The sequence below is a fragment of the Salvelinus sp. IW2-2015 genome, unplaced genomic scaffold (genome assembly GCF_002910315.2).
Source record: "Salvelinus sp. IW2-2015 unplaced genomic scaffold, ASM291031v2 Un_scaffold1853, whole genome shotgun sequence".
NCBI classification, from domain to species: Eukaryota; Metazoa; Chordata; class Actinopteri; order Salmoniformes; family Salmonidae; genus Salvelinus; species Salvelinus sp. IW2-2015.
Window position 1 is genome coordinate 65,169 of NW_019943218.1, and position 10,888 is coordinate 76,056.

General features: G+C 52.0%; 1 protein-coding gene across 1 annotated transcript in view; it reads right to left on the bottom strand.

Annotated features, from left to right (window-relative positions):
- LOC112072202 (leucine-rich repeat and calponin homology domain-containing protein 4) overlaps nucleotides 1–10,888 on the bottom strand; it is a 59,569-nt gene that overhangs the window by 13,299 nt on the left and 35,382 nt on the right. Inside the window, 8 exon segments of the mRNA XM_070439696.1 lie at nucleotides 499–553; nucleotides 908–979; nucleotides 2,239–2,261; nucleotides 3,652–3,754; nucleotides 5,206–5,261; nucleotides 5,369–5,475; nucleotides 7,062–7,176; nucleotides 7,399–7,495. Of these exon segments, the coding sequence (XP_070295797.1) occupies nucleotides 499–553; nucleotides 908–979; nucleotides 2,239–2,261; nucleotides 3,652–3,754; nucleotides 5,206–5,261; nucleotides 5,369–5,475; nucleotides 7,062–7,176; nucleotides 7,399–7,495 (628 nt within the window).

Here is a 10,888-nt window from a genome sequence, read left to right on the forward strand (position 1 = left end):
ACATGATTTACATCAGGTGTGGATTATACAGTCTGGGTGACAGTCATAGACATGATTTACATCAGGTGTGGATTATACAGTCTGGGTGACAGTCAGTCATGATTTACATCAGGTGTGGATTATACAGTCTGGGTGACAGTCTGTCTGTGCGATCATGCGCCCCCGTCACTCGTTGGCAATGTTTGGCTTGAAAATGACAGCATGACCTGGGACCGGGCTATAGGAGGAGACGACAGACCTGGGACCGGGCTACAGGAGGAGACGACAGACCTGGGACCGGGCTATAGGAGGAGGAGACGACAGACCTGGGACCGGGCTATAGGAGGAGACCACAGACCTGGGACCGGGCTATAGGAGGAGACGACAGACCTGGGACCAGACTATGAATTATATTGCTGATACTAAATAGTAACACAAAACCCATCAAGACAAAAATAAAGTAAAAAATAAAATAAAATAGTAGAGTGATGAAAGTATAAAGAGTCATGAAAGACTGACCGCACATCGTTGTCTGAGGCCGTTGTGGGAGTGGTTGTTCTCTGGTGGACTACCACTAGGGGGAGACAGAGCACATTCAGTAAGAAAATACTCAAACTGCAAATCAGGCACCATGCACATGCATCTGCTACTAATAAACAGGAGCTTTGACAAAAGAAAGACGCCGGAAGCTTAGACAGGCAGACCAATTCTGATCTTTTACCAACTAAATTGGTCTTTTGACCAATCAGATCAGCTCTGAAAAATATCTGATGTGATTGGTGCAAAGACCAACTGCTGGAAGAAAAATCTGAATTGGGCTGCCTGTCTAAATGAACATTTCACACGTCGCATGCTTCAATTCAGGCAGGAAAAGTGTTCTCTCACTTCCTGGACTAGCTTGGTTCATGTAAGATTTAAGGTCTCTTACCTCGAGCTACTTCCTGTCTGTGACATCGTCGCCACATGACTTCCTGTTTTGGCCGTTGTAATCTTCAGTAAACTGGAAGGAGATGTTTAGAAATCAGATATGAAATGGAAAGGTGGTTGTTTCCATACAGTTCCATAAGTTGTCTACAACTGCCATTTCGTTCACCGTTTGAAATTGGGAAATACTCACACCATAAGTCCATCACCAAACACAAGTTGACTAGCAGCTGGTTCTTAATAGATTAGTTGTTACAATGACCTTAAAAAATATATTAACTTTAACTGGGGTGGGATTTTATTTGTTATATTTTGTTGTACCAACTCTGTTGATTGTCCTGTTTAAAAACAAAAACACTGATCACAGCTTTTTAAAGGATATGGGTTTGTGTCCAGCCTTAACACCTTCCATTGTAGAACGGATCTCTCCCCACTCTCTGACCCGTCTGCTGCTACTGGGTCCTCTCTCCCTACCCACCAGTTGTCTCTGACCCGTCTGCTGCTACTGGGTCCTCTCTCCCATTGTCTACTGACCCGTCTGCTGCTACTGGGTCCTCTCTCCCTACCCACCATTTGCTTCACCCGTCTGCTGCTACTGGGTCCTCCTCTCTCCCTCCCACCAGTTGTCTCTGACCCGTCTGCTGCTACTGGGTCCTCTCTCCCTCCCCACCATTGTCTCTGACCCGTCTGCTGCTACTGGGTCCTCTCTCCCCCCTCTCTCTCTCCCCACCGCTGTCTCTGACCCCTGCGCTACTGGGTCCTCTCTCCCTCCCCACCACGTTGTCTCTGGCCGTCTGCTGCTACTGCCTCTCTCCCTCCCCACCCGTTTTCTCTCGCGTCTTCTGCTACTGGTCCTCTCTCCCCTCTCTCCCCCCCACCAGTTGTCTCTGACCGTCTGCTGCACTGGGTCCCTCGCTCCCTCCCCACCAGTGTCTCTGGACCCGTCTGCTGCTACTGGGTCCTCTCTCCCCTCTCTCTCTCCCCACCCGCTGTCTCTGACCCGTCTGCTGCTACTGGGTCCTCTCTTCCCTCCCCACCCGTTTCTCTGGCTCTGCGCTACTGGTCCTCTCTCCCTCCCCACCCGTTGTCTCTGGCACGTCTGCTGCTACTGTCCTCCTCCCTCGCCCACCAGTTGGTCTCTGACCCGTCTGCTGCTACTGGGTCCTCTCTCCCTTCCCACCAGTTGTCTCTGCCTGCTGCTGCTACTGCGTCCTCGCTCCCCTCTCTCTCTCCCCACCCGCTGTCTCTGACCCGTCTGCTGCTACTGGTCCTCTCTCCCTCCCCACCAGTTGTCTCTACCCGTCTGCTGCTACTGGTCCTCTCTCTCTCTCCCACCTGCGTCTCTGACCCGTCTGCTGCTACTGGGTCCTCTCTCCCCCCCACCAGTTGTCTCTGGCGCGTCTCTGCTACTGGGTCCTCTCTCCCTCCCCACCCGTTGCTCTGCGCGTCTGCTGCTACTGGGTCCTCGCTCCCCACCCCGTCTGCTGCTACTGGGTCCTCTTCTCCCTCCTCACCCACTGTCTCTGGCCTGTCTGCTGCTACTGGTCCTCTCTCCCCCTCCTCTCTCCCCACCCGCTGTTCTGACCCGTCTGCTGCTACTGGTCCTCTCTCCCCCTCCCCACCCGCTGTCTCTGGCGCGTCTGCTGCTACTGGGTCCCTCTCTCCTCCCCACCCGTTGCTCTGGCGCTTCTGCTACTGGTCCTCTCTCCCCTCTCTCCCTCCCCACCCGTTGGCTCGCGCGTCTGCTGCTACTGGTCCTCCTCCCCCCCCACCAGTTGTCTCTGACCCGTCTGCTGCTACTGGTCCTCTCTCCCTCCCCACCAGTTGTCTCTGACCCGTCTGCTGCTACTGGCCTCTCTCCCCCTCTCCTCTCCCACACCCGCTGTCTCTGACCCGTCGCTGCTACTGGGTCCTCTCTCCCTCCCCACCCGTGTTGTCTCTGGCGCGTCTGCTGCTACTGGTCCTCTCTCCCTCCCCACCTGCTGTCTCTGGCGCGTCTGCTGCTACTGGGTCCTCTCTCCCTCCCCACCCGTTGTCTCTGCACGTCTGCTGCTACTGGGCCTCTCTCCTCCCCACCAGTTGTCTCTGACCCGTCTGCTGCTACTGGGTCCTCTCTCCTCCCCACAGTTGTCTCTGGCCTGTCTGCTGCTACTGGTCCTCTCTCCCCCTCTCTCTCTCCCACCCGCTGTCTCTGACCCGTCTGCTGCTACTGGGTCCTCTCTCCCTCCCACCAGTTGTCTTGACCCGTCTGCTGCTACTGGGTCCTCTCTCTCTCCCCACCTGCTGTCTCTGACCGTCTGCTGCTACTGGGTCCTCTCTCCCTCCCCACCATTGTCTCTGCGCGTCTGCTGCTACTGGGTCCTCTCCCTCCCCACCCGTTGTCTCTGCGCGTCTGCTGCTACTTGGTCCTCGCTCCCCACCTCTGCTGCTCATTGGCCTCTCTCCCCCTCTCCCTCCCTCACCCACTGTCTCTGCCTGTCTGCTGCTACGTGTCCTCTCTCCCCCTCTCTCTCTCCCCACCCGCTGTCTCTGACACCGTCTGCTCTACTGGGTCCTCTCTCCCCCTCCCACCCGCTGTCTCTGGCGCGTCTGCTGCTACTGGGTCCTCTCCCCCTCTCTCCCCCCCACCGTTGTCTCTGGCGCGTCTCTGCTACTGGTCCTCTCCTCCCACCAGTTGTCTCTGGACCCGTCTGCTGCTACTGGTCCTCCTCTCTCCTCACCCGTTATCTCTGCGTGTGGTCTCTCTGCTGATGATTCTCTCCTCTCTGCCAGTGAGCAGGTACCTGGTCTCCTCCTCTCCTCCAGGGTGGGACTGGAGGGATGGGTGCGACAGCCCCCTCCTACCTCCACACTACAGTGGACCTGGGGGGGGGGGGAAGAGAAGAGACAGAAGGATATGGGAGAAAGAGGGTGAGCGTATATAAAAAACAGTGAAAGAGGGGTGGAAGGTAGAGAAAAAGTCTAAATATAAAAAGGGAGTGTTGACTGAACAAACACCAAATACTGTGTGATGTCATATCGCGTGATGTCATATCGTTACACATCAACATAGCATTCCATTCAGGTGAAAGCTGCCAGCGGTTGGTTGTATGGCTTGATGTCACATAAGTGTCAAATGCCTTTTCCTCACTGTCCCAGGACTCCACCCCATAAGCCAGCGTTTCCCCAAACTCACACCAAGGTTGCACGTTTTAGTTTTTCCTCCCCAACACCACTCAGCTGATTCAGATACTCAACTCACATCAAGCTTTGATTATTTGGAGTCAGCTGTGTAGACCTAGGGCAACACCAGAACCTGCACCACTTGGTGTCCCCAGGACAGAGTTTGGAAACCCTGCCAAAACCTTGAACCTCTGCAGCCAACACAACAACCACAGACGGGCATGATTAATGGAGACGTCAGAACGCATCTTTAACCACAGATACAAAATACGTTATATTGAGATATAGAGATGTTAACTAACACATTGCAACTTCTTGACTGTATTAATTTAAAAAATATATAAAAATGTACTCGAATGGAGGTCAAACCTGATCTATAACCAAAGATCCAAAATAAATTATACTGTAAAACCATTTGATTGATTTCAAAACTCTGACAATTTTAAATATGTATATTGAGATAGAGAGGGTTAACTAATACATTGCAACTTCTTTATTTAAGATGCAAAATGTATAAAAATAAAATATATAATGGCAATATTTGATGGCAAGTGCTTCCGATTCGGGGGGGGGGGGGGGGTGTTTCCTCTCGTTGGTCAGTCAGTTGTTAGTAATGGGAACCACAGTCTGTTGACTTTTCCCAGCTCCTCAAACAGTCCCTGAGAGAGGCTGACTTGTAAAACGGCAGGGAGAGAGTGTGATCAAAAGACTATCTGTCCTTTTCAATCTGAAAACAGTGACGGGCGGTTGCTGTTATGAGACGTGTACACATAGCCAGCCCAGTCAAACTGTTGCAGGAACAGTCGAAAATAAAGTTGTCACCGACACACACATACATCGCGATCACACACCCTTGTTGTTACATGGCTGAGAGTGAAGTATCCTTGTGCAGTATCAATGGTCTGTGTGTGTGTTGTGTGTGTGTGTGGTGTGTGTGTGTGTGTGTGTGTGTGTGTGTGTGTGTGGTGTTGAAAATCCGGAACGGAGTAAATGGAACGGCATGAAACACCTGGAAACCATGGAAACCATGTGTTTGATGTTGCTGATATCATTCCACTGATTCCACTCCAGTCATTACCACGAGCCTGTCCTCCCCAATTAAGGGGCCACCAACCTCCTGTGTGTGTGTGTGCGTCTCACCTGCTTCTAGAAGAGTCTTGTGTTTGGGGTGGTGGTGAGGATTCCTCTGCGTTCTCCTGCGAACGCCACCATGTCGTTGTTAGATACTGCTCTCCATAAGATGTTTATAAAAACACACGTAAAATAAAGACTGTATAAGCGTTCATAAAGGTGTCCTCCTAACCTGCGGGGGCGCTGTGAGGGGGGGAGTGGGACGATTCGTCCTGCAGTCTTCTTTCTCCTCGGTGACGCTGCGGTCTATGAAATCCACCTGCTTGGCCTCCCCAGTCACTGTGAAAACCAAGAGAGGAAAGAGGAGGAGTGGGGAGAGATATTACAGACTGTCAAATAACATTAGAGAATGTCTGAGGATATGACCAAGATTTAGAAGAACAAAGCGCTGTCTGTCTCTATTCCTGTTTTGTTACAGTAAGCATGTCCCTTTCCTCAGTGAGTGTGCTTATGGGGAGGCAGGTAGCCTAGTGGTTAGAGCGTTGGGCCAGTAACCGAAAAGGTTGCTGGATCGAATCCCCGAGTTGACAAGGTAAATGTCTGTCGCTCTGCCCCTGAGCAAGGCAGTTAACCCACTGTTCCCCGGGCCCTGAGCAAGGCAGTTAACCCACTGTTCCCACAGTGTCTCCTGACCCCTCCTGTCTCAGCCTCCAGTATTTATGCTGCAGTAGTTTGTGTCGGGGGGCTAGGGCCAGTTGGTCTTATCCAGTGTCCTGTGTGAATTTAGGTATGCTCTCTCTAATTCTCTCCTTCTCTCTTTCTTTCTCTCTCTCGGAGGACCTGAGCCCTAGGACCATACGTCAGGACTACYGGGCATGATGACTCCTTGCTGTCCCCAGTCCRCCTGGCCTTGCTGCTGTYCCAGTTTCAACTGTTCTRCCTGCGGTTATGGAACCCCTACCTGTCCCAGACCTGCTGTTTTCAACTCTTAATGATCGGCTATGAAAAGCCAACTGACATTTATTCCTGATTATTATTTGACCATGCTTGTCATTTATGAACATTTTGAACATCTTGGCCATGTTCTGTTATAATCTCCACCCGGCACAGCCAGAAGAGGACTGGCCACCCCTCATAGCCTGGTCTCTAGGTTTCTTCCTAGGTTTGGCCATTCTAGGAGTTTTTCCTAGCCACCGTGCTTTCTACACCTGCATTGCTTGCTGTTGGGGTTTTAGGCTGGGTTTCTGTACAGCACTCGAGATATTAGCGTACGAAGGGCTATATAAAATAAACTTGATTGATTGATTGATTCCCCGGGCCCTGAGCAAGGCAGTTAACCCACTGTTCCTCGGGCCCCGAGCAAGGCAGTTAACCCACTGTTCCCCGGGCCCCGAGCAAGGCAGTTAACCCACCGTTCCCCGGGTGCTGAAGACGTGGACATCGATTAAGTCAGCCCCTCCCCCACCGCACCTCTCTGATTCAGAGGGGTTGGGTTAAATGCGGAAGACACATTTCAGTTGAAAACATTTCAGTTGAACAATAAAATTGTCATGGTTTTGAAGGGTGTATCAATGCTGTGAATCTTGATTAGAGGACATTAATCACTAGATAGCATCACTAGATAGCATCACAAGGAGACCAGTCAGAAATAAAACCCATTGATTCTCCAGTGACTGTATTTTAGCCCATTTTCCCCCAGACACAGATTTTAAAATGGAGAATCTCCATTCAGAAAGCTTTGCAGTCCAGGAGTAATAGCTAAATCTGTGTCTGAGAAGGTGGCCCGTAATGTCTAAATGGTTGTAAGGGAGTTAGTGCTTGGCTGGAAGAAAAGCCTGTATCTCTGCCCGGACCAGGGTGTGTGACTAACTGATGTTATAACGTGTGATAGTTTTAAAGGGGGTTAGTTAGAGCCCACTGCTCACCCGTGTCTGGGGTCTCTGTGAGGGAAGAGTCGTCCTCCACCTCTTCCTCCAGGTTTCTCTGGTCTCTGGTGAGCTCAGCAATACGCAGGGAGCGCTCCGAGAAGTCATCCGCAGACTGGACACACAGATAGGGAAGGAGAAAGTGGGAAAAGTAGGTCTGACACATTTCACCTTTTGTAAGGTTTAAGACATTTGTAAGAAAACGTCTACTTGATTTAGGGCAATCATTACGACAGATGGTAGTGCCACTGTTCTTCACGCAAGGTAGACACACACACACACACAAATAATTGCAAGATAGTAACACCACAAATGAACTCTGTTTTGGTTGTCTCACCTCGTTCCCAGACCATCTCTTGCTGCCGCTGTCCACACTGTTGAAGCCAGAGTCCAAACCTCCATACTGACCTGAGAACAGCTCATGGTCCGACAGACTGCCGGGAGACATGAAAACCACACAAACACACACATCAGTATTCAGCACACACTCCACACACTGGTGATGCGTGGGTTGACTCAAAAACCCACAGTCCCCGTGGTTATATCCGTGGGTGGCGTGCGGTTTGAATAAAAAAAACAGAATGCATTAAAAAAAATCCATAAATGTATAACACTTGTGCAATTCATATCTACTGTATATACAGTGAGGTTTTTTCCCTTCGTTATCTGTATCTGACATTGCTGTTTAAGCCTAAGCTTTAGGGCTGCCTGAAACCTGGCACAGTGGACTTATGTTTCTCAACAGTGCTGCAAGCGAAAGACAAAGTAGGAGATTACAGCCTCATAGCTGGACAACGAGTACTTTGATTATCCAGACTTTGTTACGTTATAGACTATTTCTTTACTAAGCCGATCTTATTATTATTATTTTTTTTTTTCATTCAATATTTAATTTAATTTATATGCAGGTAAAAAGGCTATTAGCCACCACAGGCAGTCGGCCTCGTTTCTCATTTATTTTGGTTTCAGCAGAACCACAGGCTCAATAAGCCTTTTCAAATGAATAGGCCCTAGATGCTCAAGAAAAACGTACTTGTTCAATACATTATTCAAGGGTAGTAGCCTAATTGTACAGTGTATTTTCATAAAAGCATACGCAAGATGTCAGTTCAGGTTTATTGTTTGACATTTTTTTGTTCAGAAAAAACATTTAGCTACTGTTCGCAATAGGCATAAATACTCAATAAAATATTGAAGAAAAATGTCATTGTTCAGTAAATGTTCAAGAGGAAAAGGGAACTGTGTGGTACATGTACTTTACTATGGGGCGAGGGTCGGGTACGGTACTTTACTATGGGGCGAGGGTCGGGTACGGTACTTTACTATGGGCGAGGGTCGGGTACGGTACTTTACTATGGGCGAGGGTCGGGTACGGTACTTTACTATGGGAGGAGGAGGAAGGAGAGTGAGAGTGGAGAGGGAGGGCAGAGAGCCCTGACACGTTACAGGGTTATAATAGCTTTTGAAAGAAGGAGGAGAGAATATAGAGTTTGATCTAATAATGTTTCTTTGGTTACCTTTTTAATGTAACAGTTAATTATGATGAGAGGAGGGAGGGAGACAGCAGAGGGAATCACATGGAAGAAAAAAATAGGTCAATGATAATAAGCAGATCAGTACGGCTTGTACACGCCGAGCCTTGTCTGATCCTAACTCGATGGCCATCTGCCGGTCTTTTTTTTTCTCCCCTTCCCAGAATTCACGAGTCGAGTGCCTGGGCCTTGGTCTACAATGGCTCGAAGCTGCCGGTTTCTTCTTATCCCTCCTCGGCTTCTGCTACAAGCCCGACTGACTCACCGGCTTCGTGAGCACCCGTAACTGGGGCTGCTACGGGTCCTCTCCACTCCCACATTGTAATCTGACCCGTCTGCTGCTCACGGGGTCCTCTCTCTCTCCCCACTGCTGTCTCTGACAGCCGTCCTGCTGCTACTGGGTCCCTCTCTCCACCTCCCCACCAGTTGTCCTGCGCGCCTTTGGACTCAAGCGGGCTGCCTGATCCTTCTCCTACCCCCACGAGGTGCCTGCCGTCTGGTGCGCTCGGCTCTGTCGTGCTACCGTGGGGCCGCTGAACTACCATCAACATCCCAGACGGCCTAACCGCTGCTGCTCCGGCCTTGATACAGCCACTGATACCGAGACTAACGGGCTTCGTATACAGCTCGCTGATCCTATCCTGACAGGCCTACACTGGCTCGCTTTGGGCACGCTCCGGCTCCTGGCTGTCTACTGACTACCGATGACCGTGATCCTCTCTCCCGGCCTTGCCTCAGCATCGTCCGTCGACTCATCCTCGAACGCGACCTACCGGCCTTGTACAGCCGTGACTACCGAGCAAGTCCTGGGTCCTCTGGGACGCGTCTTTGCTGCTAACTGGAGTCCCATCTCGCATCTCTCCCCCTCCACCCACGCCCGCGTGTCTTGGCGCGTCTGCTGCTACTGGTGCTCTCTCCCTCCCCACCGTTTGTCTCTGGGCCGTTCTGCTACTCGGGTCCTCTCTCCCCCTCTCTCCCTCCCCACCCGTTGTCTTGCGTTGCTGCTACTGGGTCTCTCTCTCCCACCAGTTGTCTCTGCCGTCTGCTGCTACTGGTCTCTCTCCCTCCCACACTTGTTTGACCCGTCTGCTGCTATACTGCGGTCTCTCTCCCCCTCTCTCTCCCTCCCCCCCCACCACCCCGCTGTCTCTGACCCGTCTGCTGCAACTGGGTCTCTCTCCCTCCCACCGTTGTCTCGGCGCGTCGCTGCTACTGTTCCTCTCTTCCTCCCCACCGCTGTCTCTGGCGCGTCTGCTGCTACTGTCCTCTTCTCTCTCTCCCCACCCGTTGTCTCTGGCACGTCTGCTGCTACTGGTCCTCTCTCTCCCCACAGCCATTTCTTCTGCACGTCTGCTGCTACTGCGGCTCTCTCTCCCCTCCACCAGTTGTCATCTCGGCCTGATCTGCTGCTAACTTGGGGGTCCTCATCTCCTCCTCCTCTCATCTCCCACACCTTTCCGCTGTCCTCTGACCGTCTGCCTGCACTGGGTCTCTCTCTCGCCCACACAGTGCCTGATGACCCGCCCCTGCTTTGGTAGGCAGCTGATTGTGCTCATTGGTTTGTGGGTGCTTTGCGGTGTGTTGGTTGAGTCTGAGGGCTGCTGGGCCGTCTGGCATGTGGGGGTGTGTCTGCTTGCTTGGGTCTTGGGCTGTGTGTTGGGTTGCTACTGGTCCTCTCGTCTCTCCCCAACTGCTGTCTGTCTGACACGTTCTGCCTGCTACTGGGTCTTTCCATCCCCACAGTTCTCTGGCGCTCTGCTCTATTGGGTCTCTCTCCCTACCCCACTACCCAGGCCGTTGTCTCTGGCGCGTCCTGCTGCTATGTCCTCGCTTCCCCCACGCCGCTGCTGCTTAGACGGGTCTCGTCCCCCTTTCTACCCCTCCTCTCACCCAGCTGGTCTCTGGCCCTGTTCTCTGCTACTGTGTCCTCCTCTCCCTCTCTCTCTCCTCTCTCCCACCCGCTGCGTCTTGACCCGCCACGGTCTTGCGCTATGGTCTCTCCTCCCCTCCCCCACCCGCTTCCTCTGGCGCGTCTGCCTACTGGCTCTCATCACCCCGATCTCACCTCCCGCACCCCGTTGTCTCTGGCGCGGTCTGCTGAGCTACTGGGTCTATCACATCTCTCGCCCTCGCCACCAGTTGTTCTGACCCTCTGCTGCTACTGTCCTCTCTCTCTCTCTCTCATCAACATCGTTATCCTCGGCGTGGGTCCTCTCTGCTTGAGGAATCTTCTCATCTTCTCACCTGCCAATGAGCAGGTCCCTCCTGGGTCCAATCTCCCTCTCGTCTCCAGGG